General features: G+C 41.1%; 1 protein-coding gene and 1 long non-coding RNA gene across 3 annotated transcripts in view; one reads left to right on the forward strand and one right to left on the reverse strand.

Annotated features, from left to right (window-relative positions):
• LOC146860925 (uncharacterized) overlaps positions 1-18,672 on the forward strand; it is a 475,355-nt gene that overhangs the window by 82,344 nt on the left and 374,339 nt on the right. The window lies entirely within an intron of this gene.
• LOC146860926 (mucin-5B-like) overlaps positions 1-18,672 on the reverse strand; it is a 94,559-nt gene that overhangs the window by 16,380 nt on the left and 59,507 nt on the right. Inside the window, 10 exon segments of the mRNA XM_085646473.1 lie at positions 1,790-2,045; positions 2,313-2,439; positions 3,274-3,368; positions 3,931-4,095; positions 4,201-4,338; positions 4,467-4,536; positions 5,828-5,938; positions 6,538-6,676; positions 8,105-8,222; positions 8,926-9,051. Coding sequence (XP_085502599.1) covers positions 1,790-2,045; positions 2,313-2,439; positions 3,274-3,368; positions 3,931-4,095; positions 4,201-4,338; positions 4,467-4,536; positions 5,828-5,938; positions 6,538-6,676; positions 8,105-8,222; positions 8,926-9,051 — 1,345 coding nt within the window.

An 18,672-nucleotide genomic window follows, 5' to 3' on the forward strand; every position in this document is an offset into this window, starting at 1 on the left:
GGGCTGCTTTGGTTTCTCTGCGATGGCCATCGGCGACACCCTTGGCGTTGGTCCAGTGACCTTTTCAGCAGCTCTTGCTCGCCGAGTGGCCGGAGGTGAAACGGTATACGACGGTGTCGTAAGGCAATTGGTTTCACGGCTTGGTCAATATGTAATTTCATAGGAGGCCTCTTCATGCACCCAAGGCCTTTAAAGAGTTGTGGAAACAGCTCCATGATGTCATCATTCTGCAGTGTCTTGACTGCGTTGGCAAATGCTACCAGCCCTAAATCTTCGGCCATGTGGCTGCTTACTAGGATTTCTGCCTCTCGGTCTATGACGTGGAACGTCGTGGTGACTTCGTGGGTGTCGGACTTGACCTGTACCTTCAACTTTCCTTTGAGAGATAACGGCTTCTGGCTCCCGTACGTTAGGATCTTCACGTTTGACGGGGTTAGAGCTGGTCTTGGCTTTTTTTCTTGGGCGGTTCATTGCCACCTGGTGGCCAATGTCAGGAATTTCTTTCTGGAGGTCTCGTGCTTATCATTTACTGATTAAATTCACTGGTTGTTGTTTTAGCACCTGCGGGTGCTGAACAGAGTGGTTTTATTTTTACGTTTAGCAGCATTGGGCACAGAAATCAATAATCATCTCACATGTTTATAAGACATCTTAAAATAAACAACTTCCTGACAGTTTTTATTTGCAGATAAAATGAATATGTGTATTGTTCCATGTCCTGGTGCAGCCTGCACTCTCTTTCATGTTTAGAAACTGGAAACGTACAAAAAGCACAACAGTTGGAGTCACAGAACTTGTGTAAAATAGTATTAGATGCCATGTATTTTCTCTGCAGGAGGCTGGGTGGCCGAGGCTGTCCTGCTGGATTTTCAAAATGCATCCTTTGTTTGTGCCCAACCTCTAGAGCTGGCTGCCCACGCAGGATGCATGAATCTGTACAACTTCTTGTAGTGGTCTGCTGCACTGCTGCAGAGCTATAGCTCAAGATGTGGCTGCGCGCACAGGTTGGTGTGCACCTTGCCACGAGATTTATGTAATGTGGTTATAAGCATTGAATACGTACGTGTTGGTGAATCAAACAAAGGCATTACACCCGCTAATCCAAATATTGAGTATCACCTCTTCCCACCTAACCCGAAGTCCTACCTTTGCTGGACGGTTTTTTAAAGGTACCCACAGGGACACAAGTCCTATACTGGGGGGACTTATCATATGCAGTTAAAAAATTATGAAATAGCAAGTCACGTCACACGATGTAATGGCATTCCCTTATAATAAGCTTTACTTAAAACCTCAAGTGTCTTTCTTAAAGCAACAGCAACTTGACATGATCACAAAGCAAAAAAACAAAAAGAAAATTTTTGGTTTTACTTTTTTTACAAATCACGTATTTTTCCACATATCAAAGGTGCCACTGAGCTTGGAAATATCAATGTTTTTAAACAGACAGGTGGAACTTGTAAATTAAATTTTTTAAACAGCTTTTCGTCACTAAACAAAATATGCTGGATGTATGTTTTTTAATATTAAACTGTCTGAGGGTGCGCGTTTCTTTCCTGATTATGTTCTTAAGCTCGCCTCTCTCCAAAGCCCAACAGTGCTTTAAACTTGCAGTTTGTCAAGCAACACCTCTCATCATCGAAATAAGGGGCACGAGGCCCCCTTTCTGAAAGTAATTGGGGAACTCCGCACCCCTGAGTCTACACCCGACGTCTGCCCTGGGCACCCAGCCCAGCTGAGACTAGTTCTGCCCTAGACAGGAATGGCAGGACCCTTTTCCTGAACTCACCAGATAGCCTTGTTTTCGTGCACAACCTCCCCGGTTGCCATGGAGGAGCCCTGGTAGTGGTAGCCGCACTCTTCGACCTCCACACACTTGCCGCTCTCATCCAGGTACATGCCTTCTGGGCAGATACAGCCGTCGACAGGTAGTATCTTTACACTGCAGGAGTTGTTGGGCTCGCTGAGGGACCGGCAGGTGGCCTGGCACATGTGCGCGGAGTATGTGTAGGTCTGTGTCGCAGGACAGTCTTCACTGTACTTGCCTTGGCAGAGGAGAGGTAAACAGGAGGTTACATTTCACAGGCCCAAACTTAAACCAGCGCACGTCAAGTATGGGAGTCAGAGTGCTGTGGCAACCACAATGCAGAGCATGTCTCTTTAAGAATCTGGCTAATTCATCATGGCCGCCGATACATATATATATATATTTTTTGTTATAGCCTACTAGTGAGGTGTCATGTGTACCCAAGCTAGGACCCGATCAGTAGCAGTAAGTTTTATTTAGTTTCAGACCCCCCTCCCCCACTCACCACATATCTCGCTCCTCCAGCCTTCTAGGAAGACCCCCTTGGCTGCGCATGCGCCCACGTAGGACGAGATGGCTGCACACATGCAGTCCTCAGTCTTCTCACAGTTACAAGTGTCGAACATGCAGTTCTGGGAAGATAGAAACGCCGTCGCAGTTAGAATTCAACACATGAGGGTGTTTAAGCCCCACGTTATTTTTCACCATAATTAACTACTGCTTCGCTCTTGTGCTCCACGGGTCTTTGGTTCGCCGATAATCACGGGCAAGCATTGTTATAAGAAAACAAGACTATAAACTTAACACATTGCTCTAAAACCCTTGTGCGATGGCCTCTAATGTGATGACAATTGTAATTTAGAATGATTCAAAAGCTTTATGGGCACAACACCAAGATTAGACACATGACACGAGGTGTGAAAGTGACCGTCTGTACCACGTCCCAGCCTTACCTGCGTTCTAGTGTGCGCTAAACTCGCATGCCTGATGTGGGCTGCATGCTGGCAGTTCACCTGCTGAGAGCCCACGGCTTATGGTAGAATCTCTAATGTTTCCTATAAAAACCTCCCTCGTTCGTTTTCTTGTTTTCTGCCAGTGTGTTGAGAAGGGGCATGAGCCAGCAGTGCCAACTGGTATACGAATGCATATTTCGCCTTGGGTAGGACGTGTACTCATATTTATAAGCATGAAATTTGTACGACAAAACTATTCAACTCAAAAATGCCCTTTGAATGACTGGAAGTGATATGTCAAGCGCAAAATTGTGTGGCATCAACTAAGTATGCTGGCGTTAGCAGAGGACAGCAGGACAGCGGAGGCCAGCAAGACATGGCGACAATATGGGCCTGAAAAGCTAGGGTTTGAGATCCCAACAAACTGTATGATGAAAAGAAATGACTCTCAGCCATTGCACACCAGCTGAGAATGCCAACCTTCGTTTGACTCACCACGCTAGATCAACTCACAGTCTCGAAAGACGTTGGAGCCAGGAAAGCATGGCAGGGTTCGAAAGATCCCAATGGGTCTGACAGCATCTCGTAGTGGTGCTGAGCATACTCGGCTGCATATAGAAAGAAGGAAAAGAAGGGGTTATGCCCCAGAGGCGCAGATTTCAGGCAACAGTCACTACCAAGCCATGTCAGTTCAGGTGCGTATGGCTGACAGTCTTTGACACTGTGTGAAGATGGGGAGGATGAGTGGAAGTCAATGAATAACCAGCACAGCTCAAGAGGTGACATGATACACACATAATGGCAGCATTTGAAAACCACTCAATGTTTACCTTCAGCTGTTAGAATTGATAAAAAACAATTTTCTTGCACACTTGGCATACATGGTCAATGTCTATATAGCCTGGGACACAGAGTGAGGATGGTCAAGAAGTCACAAAGTCATGTGTAGCGAACTGACCTGAGTCAGAGACTCTGGTGACAGTGTGGAGGAAGACTTCATGGAACGGCATATGCTAGCAGAGATCAGCCATCCACCCCACAACCCCAGGGGGTCCACTCTGTAGGCAGCACATGCTAACATTTATGAGCCTAGGAGGTGCCAGGTAATCACAGCACAAAGGGCTCCAACCTTCCTCCTTTAAAGATACCATTTTTCAAGACTACACATACCGTTCTGTACACTTGAGGCACACGAATCCTCATGGATGTTTTTCACATTGGGACAGTCACTTTGTGTCTTCCAGTTGTTACCAAAAGAAGCGCCAGTGCCCTCCACCACTCCGCTCAAGGTTTTGAAATCATCGGCTTGATCTTTGTTGAAGTTTCCGCAGAGACCTTTTTGAGAAAGCAAGACACATTTAAAGTGCAGTCACACAGGTGTTGAGAAGCGGTCAGTAGATGGGTGAATGAGCTTCATATCAAGAACAGAGGGAGACTTACCAGAGGTCTTCCCCTCGAAGTGTGGCTGCAGCCGGATCCAAACTTGCATAAAGGGCTTCATTTGGATCTCAACCTGGAGGCCAACATTTGTCCCCAGAATTATAAAGAAGGAAGTGGGTTTGAACATGGAAACACCATCTGAAGGCACAGAATGCGACTGATCAGGAACGATAGAACACAGCCTTCACACCTTGCATGCAAGTCAAGAAAACAAAGAAAGCCAAGGAAGCCAGCAATCCAGAGATAGGTCTGAACTAGAAACTCACCTGAAACAACAGGCAGCTCTGCATGGACCATGTTCATGAGTACAGTGCCGTCTGGCCTGATGAAGAAAGTCTGTAGATTGGAAGAGCAGAACACAAATCAGACTAGCCATTCACCTTCTCTGGACTGATCTACACAACACCAAAGCACCATTTGCTCTAGTCGAAGGCAAGGGGACTTCATTTGGCCCACTGTAAAAACTGAGAGTAGATTTATTTGGAGGGATTTGGTTCAGCTGTCAAACATCATCCCATAGGACAAATGTCAACACTAAATGAGAGCGCCCTAGTATTTATTCAAGCAGAGAGCCAACCATCCGAGATACTCTCTGGCAACCAGATCTCCCTCTTTAAAGGGATTGGCACGTCCAAACTTAACTAACTCCCCAAACAGCTCAACCAAAAGCATTGTTGTGTCACATGAAAGGAGATATTGTCAGGGGATTTAGAAAACATCTAATTACTGTCCAAAACTCCTGTTGTTTCATGCAATAAGGCGTGGATGGTGGATTGCACTTCAAGAGTAGGAACGTCTCTAAACTTTTGGAGAAAGGCACATTGAACAAGGCACATCAAAATGATAGGTATGAGAGGTGTATGTTTACTACTGGGATCTATTCTGCGTCATCCTAAATCCACCTCATTTATTTACTTAGTATTTATTAGCACCTCCCTTATCTTCCCTTGAATCTCTTGGACCGTCTTGCCACCTCTTTCCCAGCTATTAACGCCATAAACACACTGCAAGGCTCGTATATGGGGTTCCTTCCCCACCAATGCAGCGATCTGAGTGTCACTGAAGGAACTACATTGATGGGCAACAAAACTACCAAGTGTCTAGAGCTTTGATACTGCATAGATGGAAATCTTATCTAAGTTGTATCATCTACGGGGTACTTAGACTGCATGCTAGCTCTGGGAAAGGTAGAAGAGAGAGAAAGAAAAGAGAGATAGAGAGAGAGAGAGAAAGAATAGGTGTTTGGGGTGTCTGTGGTTGTCTCATGCCGTACAATGAATCCATCTATGCATTACAATTTATTAATAACATGAATACATCTTTTAAATTCCCTCATGACCATTCAATACGCACAAATCTAGGATGCCCACCTCAACATTTACTTCCCACTATATTGCGGAGCCACTGGAACTTTGGTGTTTTGAAAAAGGGGTAGGGGCCTCTCCTCATATCATTTAAGGAAATCATTAGTGACATCTCTGTTGCTTTCTGAAGAGCACGGTGTGTCCTGCAATTAGTACCCAATTTGTTTTCACCCAGCATCTCATTAAAATTATGCTCACATCTCTGCCTCTCACATCTCTCCCTTCACACTTATGACCTTTGCCAGTAAGATGTAGCCACATACCTTGTCTCCTCCTTTGAGGCTGATCGAGACACTTTTCATGCAGGTCTCACTCTAGGTCCTTCCACTCATGCGCATCTCTGCCATGACACTGAATGAGTTACCAACGCTATCCTAGGAAAAAATGACAACCGGCGGCATTAATGACTACCAGTGGTTGCAACTGGACAGACAGACTGAAATCAGTGGAGTCCCTGGTGCCAGAGCCACGTGTACCACTAGGGTGACTGGTTCATAGCCACAGAGCTCTTGGCCTGGAATGGCTATAATAGCATATCATCAGGAGATTGGACTTGAAATGGTTTCCTTTACAGTGCTCGTGGGATGTATGCGTTTATAATAGGGGTATTAAGGCTTGAAAGGCTTATATCAGTAGGAACCTTAAGTATGTAAAGGTTTATATCAGTAATATTGAAGGCTTGTAAAACTTATAGTAGGGCGATCCATGTCCTGGCGGATTTATGATGCCAGGACCCATGGTCTCGAGGGTTTTTTATAGTACAACTTGAGGCTTGCAATGTTTACCTTACTAGGGTCACTAGTATGAATAGATTATAATGGTAGGAAGCCAGAAAATACAGGTATATGTTAACAGGATCATGGAAATGTACAATATAATGCAAATGCTCTTGTTGCTTTAGAATACAGTACAACGAGATCCCCATTCATCCCTCACACACAGCAGCATTACCGGAATTGTCTTTGTGAATTACCTTGGCCAGCACGTAGCCACAGTCGCCATGGAAGTTGTAAAGTGTCTCAACAATGGTGCTGATGTGAGAGCCTCCATCGACTGAACACGTCCCAATGCAAGGTAGTTTCTCACATGCCCACGTCCCTCCACCACAGGTGCTGCGCAGAAAGAGTAGATTTACAAATCAGGACACATGATGTGGCCCTGGACACCTCAACCTGGATACTTTTTGTCTAACTTGCACACTTTCATTTGCTGCTATGCAATTCGAGCCCCCTTTGACACCTTCCATCAAAAATATGCGTAATGGACCATGAAATGCAGATTGCCCAGACCTAATCTCAAAGACCACGTCTTTCTTTGAAAGTCATACTCTGCAACCTACCAAGATCTAACCTGCTCTGGCTCCTCTACTAATCCCACCAACCAACAGTTTGGACTCACATACCCCTCAACTAATGATCACACCAAACTCCTACTAATTTAATCTACCACAAAGAAACTGGACTAAATGCATGCAATGGTTTCCTTGAGAGTGCAATACTGATCATCCCACTAATCAACTATAACCAATCACCACTGGATTGACCACTGACGTTGGGTTCAGGAGCCATGTGCTGCCCATTATGAAGTGCGCCATTGCTGTATACATGCAATTGCAATATAATGCAATACAATTTGGATTTATTTGTACTTGGAATGCTAAAGTCGACAGTGAGAAATTGCTTTTCAGAAAAAAAGAGGAACAGTAACAAATGTAGATGGATGCCTCGGTGATGTAAGGTTAGTTTCAAATATCAAATCCAATAAGGTAGTGGTGTAAAAATGCTTTTTGGTGCAAATAGTTTTTTTTTCCAGATTATTCATGTGGTTAGCAGAGTTTTCACATTTCCTTTATCACATACCCAAGAGCATGTTTTCCACGAATAATATCATTCATGTAATAATACAAGACTCAAAAGGTTTTTCATTTTACTCTCTCTCAACTCCAGCATTTTCGACTTGATCTCAAACCTTTTGTGGCTTTTCCAAGCGAACAAAAGTGCAAACCAGTGGACCAGACATGGCAAAAGTCACAAATTTCCTAATTACATACAGGTAGCATCCTTCACACATCTTGTGTTGTTTGGTGAAAAAGTAAGCAGAGATCACAAGAAGAGCCTGTGCAACTTCCCTTAAACGAAGGAATGGAAGTGGGATTAAGCAGATGAGATGGGAGAGCGTGAGGAAGGGTGTGAGAAGCAGAGCAAAGAGACTGTGAAGGAACTTTGAGTGTTGCAGCATCAAATGATGACCACCATTGTATTGGAGAATGCGATAGAGAATCGAAAATCAGAGATGCCAGCAGATGAGATAAGAGGCTTTGTATGTGCAAAAGAGCGACAGTCAGAAACAAGGAAGCTTGATCAGAAATGCTTCAGGAGCATGAGCCAGATCCAGTGAAAGGGAAACATTGGAAATCTAGGGGAAAACAAGGCTTAGCAGGTAACCCATTGCTCTTTCCAATTTAAAACCAGGGCCTGGGAGGCCAGCTTGCCGGTAGTCTTCCAACATCATGCAGGAGAAAGGAAAGGCAGGTTATTTACCATCTCTGACAGGCCGTCGTGTAATTGGAGCCCAGGGCATATGTCTTGCCATTGAAGATGCAAGGGCAGTCCTCCTGCTTCATGCAGCCGGAGTTGGTGATGTCATCGTACACAGTTCCTGATCGTAGACAAACGATAAGACATGATGGACCCTACAGAGGAGAATGTCACGGCGCCAAGAGGATTCCTATCATGTCAAACCATGTCCCGTCTTTCTACTTAACTGGGCGTACAAAAGCCCCAAAATTAGAGCTAGATGGGTATTTATTTATTTATTTATATGTGTGTGTGTGTGTGTGTGTGTGTGTGTGTATATACAGTACTAAGCAGTGCAGAGGAAGAAGCAGTATATCTCTTTTATACAACATTATGATATTCTAATTCACCCAGTATATCCTCGCGACTCTCTCTTTTATTTGTATTCGGGTCATTGTGGTCATATCTCAATATCTCAGAAGTTGCAAATAGAAACATGCAGAGTGGATGCCACAGCCCCGGGGTAGCTACACTGAAGTACAAACGACCATGAAGCAAGAACTAATATTTCCTCTGCGGTGTCCGTATCTGCTCTCCCTGCTGCTTCTGGCCTTCGAGGCTTGTTTCGGATGTAGACAGAGGCCCTCTGGAGTGGGTCTCCTCAGCGGAGGGAGCTAGCGTTTGCGGGCTGGGATTGCTTAACAGGGTCACGGAAAACCCCGGTGTGCTGAACCCTAGAACTTCAGCACATCAAGAGCACTAAAGCAGCATAAGGGCGAGAGGGCGGGGCTAAGCCCGGTGTAGCGCATCTCCACATCCCCACACTTCTGTGGACCATCACCTACCTGAGGGGCAGAAACATCCGTTGGAGCAGTGGTCATCGCAGAGCGCAGACTGCTCATTGTTGCTGCAGGTGTCCACGCAGGGCAAGCTGCACACCTCGTAGTCCATGTTGAAGGGGCATGTGATTGCTAGGAGGAGAACCACAACGAGATGTTAACTCTGCTTTTATTCACGAGAACCACGGCCAACTGCGCGAGGCTCACACCCTCCCCTGCTCCATGGTGCCGACTCTGTAATCAAGATCCTGTCACCCAACGGCGTTGTGCTTAGGATAATTTAATGCAATTGTATCACACAACACCTAAAATAGTGGTATTTAGGGGTCCTCCAAGCCCATGAAAATAAACTTGTTCGTCCTTCATTGTGAGGGCTGAAATGCTACCCTGGCAGAGCCCTTGTTATCCGCTGCTGACCCTGAGGAGTCACAAAAAAGCATCACAGTGCAAGGCACAGTGGCCCATCTAATTAAGAACATCTGGGAGTTGTTAAGTTTGGGGTATGAACTGGGAGACTGCTTGGAATCATGGAATCTCGCAGTGCTACATGTCAGGTATGTGTGCTGCTCTTTTCTGGTCATCTCACGTGGAAAGAGAGGTACTAGAAGACAGTTTGGTCCTCTCTTGCTTTGGAACATATAAACCATCATACCAACAGAACAATCACTGGACTGGAATACTAAATACCTTATTGCATGGATATGTGCTGAGCATGCTCAGTATCCATATTCAGCATGAGTAAATCCAACGAGGGTCCTGGATGATATCAAATCATACACACACCACGCCAGGCCCAGTGGCACCTGGAGTCCCCAGCTCCATTTGGTCTAGCCTCCTTGGGCCCCATCACTGATGCTGCCAGATTTGCTGATATTCGATACAGTAAAAAAATAGGTACGGTACTTTTGCACACACAATTTGTCAAACACACAGTTTGCCCAACTAGCCCACATTTGCTTAAAATGATTAGATATGACTTTGTATGCACCTGTGCTTCTTTATATCTAGATGTATACACATCTATACAAACTATATAATATTCAGTGCTAGATTTAAACATTTTAAGGAAAAATGCACATATATACGCATATTTATAAATATATATATATATGTTTGTATTTGTTCTCACCACTTAGTCTCAATTCAGTAAAGAACAAGCGGCACCGCAAGGCTAGACTTTCTAAACATTTATTGCTTCACCATTAGTACAAAATTACAGGGACAGTCGACGCGTTTCGGTGGTTGCCTACCACAGGACCATATATATATATGATCAAGGCTCATCTGGAGCCGAAACACGTCAGGGCCGAAGCGGGCAATAAAAACATTTAAGCACCAGTCTGTGGTCCGTCTCCGTCTTTACAGAGAAAGCTGAGGAGTGACGAAGTATATATATATATATATTCACTGAAAAAACCATGGGTTTCACACACGTTATAGTTAGGACTTAGCATTTAAAAAACCTTAGAAATTCAGTGAAAAAACCATAGGTTTCACACACGTTATAGTTAGGAATTAGCATTTAAAAAACCTTAGAAATTCAGTGAAAAAAACCATAGGTTTCACACATGTTATAGTTAACTGGACATTTTACTCGTAAAAAACCATTGAAATTGCCCCTTTATAGTTAGTTCAGCTAACTATAACTCGCGCGCCCGCAATGCACTGCTGATGACGTCACATATTACATCACTCATGACATGGTCAGTGACATCACTCATGACATCACTGATGACATCTCAAATGACATCACTGATGACATCATCCAGTGAATGTGTGTTTTTCTGAAAATTAAATATGTTTTATATATGTATATCTCAAGGTCGATGGAAGAATAAATGGGTATATAAGTGTCTAAATGGATGAATTGTTTTTGAAAAATTGATTGTATTACTGACTGATTAAGTGTATCTTAGTGAATACATGGCTTAGTGAGTAATGTTTAAATATGTAAATATCTGTATCAGTCTCTCACTTTGTGTATAAGTGGCTGCATGGGTTGGTGTGTAGCTACATGAGTGTCTAAATAGGTTATTAGTTGGTTTTTTGAGTATCAGTATGAGTGTGAGTGTCTGGTTCGGTGAGGGGTATTACGTAGTGCATGGGTGCATGAATGAGTGACTCATTGTTTGTATGTGTTGAAGACAGCATGTGTGCAGGACTGTATGGGTGGATGAGTGTATGTATGGGTGTGTTAGTGAGTGAATGACTGTCTCAATAGTGTCTTTATGTGTAACGACATATGTTTTAAACTAGTATATGTGACTATTGGTGTATATATGTGAGTATATGTGAGAGTGAGAGATTGAAAGAGTTCCTGTATGAATAAGTATGTGTTTCTATAAGTGATTGTTTAAAAGACTAAGTATATGTAAGTTTCCGTAGAAGTAAGTGTGGTGGTGTGTGTATAACTGTATATGCAAGTAAATGTATGTTTGATTCTTTATTAGCATGACTAACTATGTGTGTGAGTACCTCTATGGATGAGTGGCATTGTGTAACAGGATGTATACGTGTATGAGTACATATGATGAGTGAGTACATGTATGAGTGACTGTATAGGACTGTTGGTGAATGAGTGGATGTGTATTTGGATCTTAGAATTACTGTATAGGTTGTTGTAACTGGTATTGGTATGTCCATTGTTTTTAAAATTTTAATTTCTATTTTTGATTGTGTGTATCAAAGGTTATATTAGGGGAAGAGGAGGTCTGCCACTCTATCACAAGGATGATGTCATCAGTGATGTCATCAGTGATGTCATTTGAGATGTCATCAGTGATGTCATGAGTGATGTCACTGACCATGTCATGAGTGATGTAATATGTGACGTCATCAGCAGTGCATTGCGGGCGCGCGAGTTATAGTTAGCTGAACTAACTATAACGGGGCAATTTCAATGGTTTTTTACGAGTAAAATGTCCAGTTAACTATAACATGTGTGAAACCTATGGTTTTTTTCACTGAATTTCTAAGGTTTTTTAAATGCTAATTCCTAACTATAACGTGTGTGAAACCTATGGTTTTTTCACTGAATTTCTAAGGTTTTTTAAATGCTAAGTCCTAACTATAACGTGTGTGAAACCCATGGTTTTTTCAGTGAATTTGCAAGGTTTTTTAAATGCTAATTTTGTTTTTTTTCTTCTATTTTTTTAAACATATTTTTATTTTAATTTTCTATCCTTTTTTAAAGACTATGGTTAAATTTTTAAAATTCTATAATATGTTTTTTTTAATATATTTTATAAAATAAACATGTAAAATTTATTAGCAATACATTTTTTCCTTTTTTTAAAATTTTTTTTTAGTACGCGTACCGTAAGCTTACGGTAAGCGTACGGTTTACGCAACGTCCGCAATTTATCTACGCTGTTTGCGTAGAGTTACGCAATTTGCGTAGCCGCGTGTCCTCCGCGTGGGACGCGTACGCGTGTACGCTACACGCGCACGTTACGCGGAAGTGTCGGGTAGTGACTGTTATGCGCATGCGCGCAAGCGCGTGTCTTTTTTACGCGCATGCGCACTTTTGCCGTAAGCGTACCGTAAGCGTACCATAAGCGTACGGTAGGTCATGTGATCATGAAACACAACTTTTGATTGGTTGAAACTACTTTCAGTTCTAGAACTCTCCTACACCACACCCATTCCCCTCATTTCTGCTTGTGATCCCTTGGGAGAAGGAGCTGGTGTGTCTTTGGGATACGATGGCAGAACAGCAGAGCTCTTCTGAGAGTGAGGCTAGCACTAGCAGCACTGTCTTGAGGCAGAGATCGAGGAAACAAAAGCCCTCTTATGTATGGGATTATTTTACTTTTCCTGAAGGCCAGCAAAAGGTGAATGCACCCTTAGTAACTTGCAGGCTGTGTCAGCGTGTACTTTCTAGAGGTAATCCTGACAGGAAGTATTCCTTTGGGAATCACACCATGAAGAGACACCTCCAGGATGTACACAGAAGGACACATGGTCATCTTTTTGGAGGTAACTCTTCAGAAAGACAAGCAAGTACATCCACAGCAGCTCAGCCTGGACCATCATCTGCAGGGCTGACTCCTTCTTCTGCAGGTCAGGTGAGCCCTTCATCTGTGGGGGGAGCATCTCCTTCTGTTGGCCCTCTGGAAATTAACCCTCGTTTTCTGAGGGTTGATATTCGATGTGCCTCTTGTCATGATCTAATTTGTCATAGGGAGACCAGTGTTTCCCTAGTGAACAACAAAATAGATCAGCACACTTGTCACAGAGACTAATTTTTCCATGCTTTCTTTCCTCTGTCCCTGCATAAACACAACGGTTCTTTTAAGAGCCAACCTTATCTTTCATCTTTTTTTTACATATGTTTTTAAAAACTTTTTTTTTTTTTTTTACCGTACGCGTACGGTGCGCGTACTTTTTTTTTATTTTTTAAAAAAAACACTAAAAATCAATTATCACATTACAAGGTCCTTGAGAAACTACAATTATTATTATTGACTTACCATACTCACTCAAAAAAATATTTATTCATTTGTTTTTTTTAAAAATAGTTTTAAAAATGGTTCTAGTTTTCGAAAATTTTCTATATCAATCTGAAAAAAAAGAAAAAAGTATTAATATTTTTAAAACAATTTATAATACAGTACACATATTTACATTTTTTTCCAAAAAATATTTTTGCCTTATTTTTGCTGTTTTCAGAATATATTGCATTTCACTATAAATTGTGAAAGCAATTGCATTCATCATTTTACAGCGGGCAAAAAAAAATAACAATCACAAAGATTGTAATAAAAAAGCCCAGAATCTCTTTTTACTTAAACTTAACATTATAGAAATGCATAATATTCTAAAAAAATATCATCTAATACCAATAGTTATTTCTTTAAAATACCGTCTGATATGTTTGTTTCAGAAGTATAATCACAATATTATATCTCAAATAACTCCAAAATACATCTGATTCCATTTCCTTTAGGCCAAATAGTAATTAAAAAATTTTTTGGGGAATAAATTTCAAACGGTAATCCAATAAAATTCTAAAGTTTAATTTGCCCAGATCTCACCGATTCTCTGTAACATTTTGGTTCACGAAAATTTTTTGAATAATTTATTAAGTCCACAATAGAATTGGTTACTTTTCCGCATGGCCAAATAGTAATTTTTAAAATCTTTTTTGAAAAAATTTCCAATGGCAGTCCAATAACATTCCAAAATTTAAATTGTGCAGATGTTACCGATTATCTCTAAATTATTGGTTTTTCAAAGTTTCATTTAAAATTAAAAAAGTCCACATTACAATTGGTTATCTTTCCATTAGGCCAAATGATAATTTAAAAAATCTTTTTTCTATAAAATTGCAATGGTAATCCAGTAAAATGGTAAAATTATTTTGTCGAGATCTTGCCAAATCTGTCTAAAATTTAGGTTTCAGGAAGATTAGATAGGAATTTGCTAAATCAAAAGGCAAACGTTGCTTGAAAATCAATTGGGAATCATTACACAGTGTCCAGCCTTTTTCACATTTAAGATAAACTGTGTAATGTCCAGAAGTAACAGTAGGTCCATCATGGAAAATTATTACAACAGTTACAAAAGTTTTTCCTGAAATTGATAATTGCTGTCCTGTAAACTTCTTTATTAAAGTATCCAATTTTGAACCATCAGCTCTACATCGTTGCATCATTAAAATTACATACTGTCCGTATTCCTTTAAAATTAATGTTGAAAACATGTCAGATTTACACTCACCACATTTCATGCTATGATTAGCATCTTTAACTAATTTTGCAAAAGTAACTGTTTTACTCTCTGGCAATGTCAAATAAATAAACCTTTCATTATCAACATTAGAGCCACATATATTATAACAATTTTCACAACTATGTTCCCATTTATAAGAGAGACCAAAAAAAATTTCAATGGGAACTCCTTCTTCTTCCACTACCTGAAGAAAATACAACAAGAATTCCTGTGCGTCTTGCTGTACATTTTGAGAAAACTGTGTTCGTCCTGAACATACATCTAAAAGTTTTCTAATTTCAGTAGCACTTTCTATTTGAGTTTTATCTTTACTTAGCTTTTGAAAAAGGAGAGTCAGCTCTGAACAGAATCTTTTTCCCTGATTTACTATTATCTGCTCTTGCAAACTTTCCAGATAAAATGCAACATTCAGCACTACATTTGCGTAGCAGTTGACACCAGAGCTATTTTCAAAATGACATCCTACAACCTGTTCTTCATTTTCCTTTTTCTTTTTGCTTACAATTACATCACTCCTCTTTTTTTTCCTCTTCTCTACATCTTCATTACAGATATTCTCATTTCTTCTTTTACGAGAAACTACACGTTTCTCTAACACAGGATACTGACCTAAATGAGGAGCATAGCTTCTTCTTAATCTATTATACTCCTTTACACAGTTTGTATCAGCACTAACTTTTGAGTCATCAAAGTCTATCATGAATAAACCTGATAATGTTTTCACTCGTGACAAAGCAACATATGCCATACCCTCTTTGAACACAGTTGAACCAATGTTCACAAATGCACAATCTACAGTCAATCCTTGAGACTTGTGAATAGTTACAGCATATGCTAGCGAAAACGGAAACTGCTTCCTACGTACATATAAGTCTTTCACAAGCATGAAACGAACTGAACAACGACAAATGTCTTTAACTTCTTCTATCTGATCAAATTTTATTTTTAAACATTCAATTCCATCTTTTTTCTGATAATTAATAAAACCCACAACTCTTCCCATCGCTCCATTAACTAAACCTTTTTCAACATCCAAATTTCTTCTTAAAAATACTCTACAGTTCATGCAAACATATAGATTTTTTTCTAATCCAGCTGTTTTGGAGATGTTCTTCTCTAGTGAGTCCAATTTATTTTTCATTTTGCCTGTTACTGTGACAGTAATTCTTCCATCCTCAATTTTGTCCACTGCTTCCAATTTCCTGATCTCTTCCTTTTCCAATTTCAAAAGCTCCTCATTGAATATTGAGCATTCACGTAGAGTTGGCATTAAGCAGATGACACTTTTGTTTTCTGCAATGTTCTTGTATATCTTCTCTGCAACTATTTCTTCCTTTGGAAATAAATTATGTAGCAGCTGACTCTGTAATGCTTTTTTGCCAACTTCTGTGAGTAGTCCAATCCTGATATCTTTCAGAATACTTCCATATTCTTCATCGTTTGCTTGCCTCATATTAGTAGTAAGTTCCTTGTACTCAAAGAAGGACCAAATATTTGTATTTCCGATGCTTCCCAATGACTTCTTCGTGTCTTCATGTGTGACAGTATTAAACACTGGTTGTCCTTTAACTGGAGTAAGTTGCAAAAGATCTCCAAAAACTATGACGTGTTTTCCACCAAATAACATGTCATAGTCTGTCTTCAAAATTTGCTGCATTCTTAAATGCACAAAGGCAAGCATTAAGTTTGATACCATGCTCACCTCATCAATAATGAGAACTTGCATCTTCTTCAATACTCTTGAAACTTCCAAGGATGCTTCTCCAGTTAGCTTGTTGAATTGTATTTTGTTCTCATGCTCCACTGGTAACATTAGCAAACGATGTAAGGTAATTCCTTTTATGTTATAGGCTGCTAACCCAGTTGGAGCAGTAACCACACAAGACAAAGTAGAATCCGTTTTTTGCTGTAGGTAGCTTCTGATGACTTTTATAAGGAAACTTTTTCCAGTTCCAGCTTGTCCGCTTACATACATCCTGATTGGATGAAATGATGTGCATGAGCACTCTTTTTTTTCATGTAGTAATCCGTGATCAATTTTGTTTCTGATCTCTTCATAAATTTGTTGCTGCTCTTGATTCAGTTGTCTTTCCAAATTTTCTAAGTCTATAAATTCTTCTTGAGCTTGATTCTTAGCCGTTTCCACTTCATTCATGGCTATTGATGCTTCATTTTCAACGATTGGTTGTCCTAGGGGATCTTGACTGAGTGTTCCTGAACTTTGGCTGTCCTGAGAACTGTCTCTAGCTATTTCTGCTGCAATTGTAGTTTCCTGTTCAATTTCTTCATTTAACATTTGCAGATAAGACCTAGGTTTGCCAAATGTAGACATTAAATGGATTGGTCAGAGAGGGTTAAAGTGGCACCAATTGATGTCATTGGTGAAATCCTTCATGCAAATCCAACACCCTGACCTCATAATAGTGCACTGTGGTGGCAATGACCTAGGCACTTTGACTGGGGTAGGTCTGGAAATGCTTATGAAGGACACCTTTGCACAACTGTTTTCACTTTTCCCTAAAACTGCCTTTGTGTTTTCCAACATATGCCAAAGGCAAAAATGGAACTGGTCCAATCATTTCTGTCCGCAGATTGACAAAGCAAGAAAGCACGTCAACAAATCTGTTTCTGCTTTCCTCCGTGACTATGGTATGGGTGCCATTTACCACAACAACTTGCGTTTTGACATGCAAGACATTTATAGAGGAGATGGTGTGCACTTCAATGATAAAGGGAACAGAGTCTTCCTCTTGAACCTTAGACTCTGCATCGGTACCACTAAAAAATCATTTCATAAACACAACGGCTCTTTTTAGAGCCCCCTAATATCTAAACACTTAAATCTGAATTTCATTTATTTTTTTATTTTTTTTCTACCGTACGCTCACCGTAAGCTTACCGTACGCGTACCCCGTGATTTTTTAAAAAAATCAATAAATGTTTTCTTTGTACTTTACAGTCCTTCTTTGACCCCCTCACCAATGTAAGGGGGTCTGTAACTCTCCTCATTGCCCCCTTTTCTTGTTTTCACTCTTTTTTTTCTGAGTGAAACACACAAAATGGCGGCCGCCGCTTCCTGGTTTCGGCCGATTCGAATGTTTACTAAGATCTAACAGCCAATCAGAATCGCGCTCGCGCACGCCACCGTACGCTTACGGTAAGCGTACGGTAAGCGTACCGTAAGCGGGCTCAGATATATATATTGATTTAAAGGCTATTTTCTCAGAATCTACTGAACAGATTTACACCAAACCTACAAAAGGCACTTCCTTGACATAGGGACTACCACTCTGCCAAATTTCTAGTAATTCTGTTCAGCCGTTCGGGCTGTAGCTCGTTCTAAAAGTCCTATGGAAAAATGCATGGGAAAAATGCGTTTTGGGACCCCCCTTTTATCTCAGCCCCCGCTTGACGTATCCCCCCGAGACTTTCAGGGTAGGAGCGGAGCGTAGCGCCCCACCTATTTTGAGAAATTCGCGAGGATTCATCGACCGGCGCCAAAGTTATTCAAAATAGAATGTTGCGGATTTCCTATGGAAAAGGGGTCCTAACTATAACTACCTACTGGCGACTGCCAGTAGGTAATATAGATATATAGATACCTAAATGTGCATCAAACCTGGAAGTCAACTGTGGAAATCAGGACGTGTGTGTGTGCTCACACAGTCTTTAAGTCTTTAAGTTAGCACTTTAGAAGTGGCCCCACCAATTTCATCTGTGGCCCAGATTTTGCCCCTGCCCAAAAAAACACTTCTAGAGACACATCTGATCAGGCCCTAGTGACCTCTTGCAGGATGCTATCGTATGCATCCCACCTGTCTCTAACTCAGTTCAGTAGTCTTAGATGTGCTACAAGACTATGTTTATATCTCAATCCAATATAGAAAAGGTTCGCTATACCAGGCCTAATCATCTACGTCATTTAACATTACATTGCTTCATTGCTCTAGAACGTGATGCTGACTCCCTTTCCAAAACATTATCTGGGGAGACAGAGGACAGGCGCTTCTCCTCAGCTGG

This window comes from Triturus cristatus, chromosome 3_1 (genome assembly GCF_964204655.1).
Source record: "Triturus cristatus chromosome 3_1, aTriCri1.1, whole genome shotgun sequence".
NCBI classification, from domain to species: domain Eukaryota; kingdom Metazoa; phylum Chordata; class Amphibia; order Caudata; family Salamandridae; genus Triturus; species Triturus cristatus.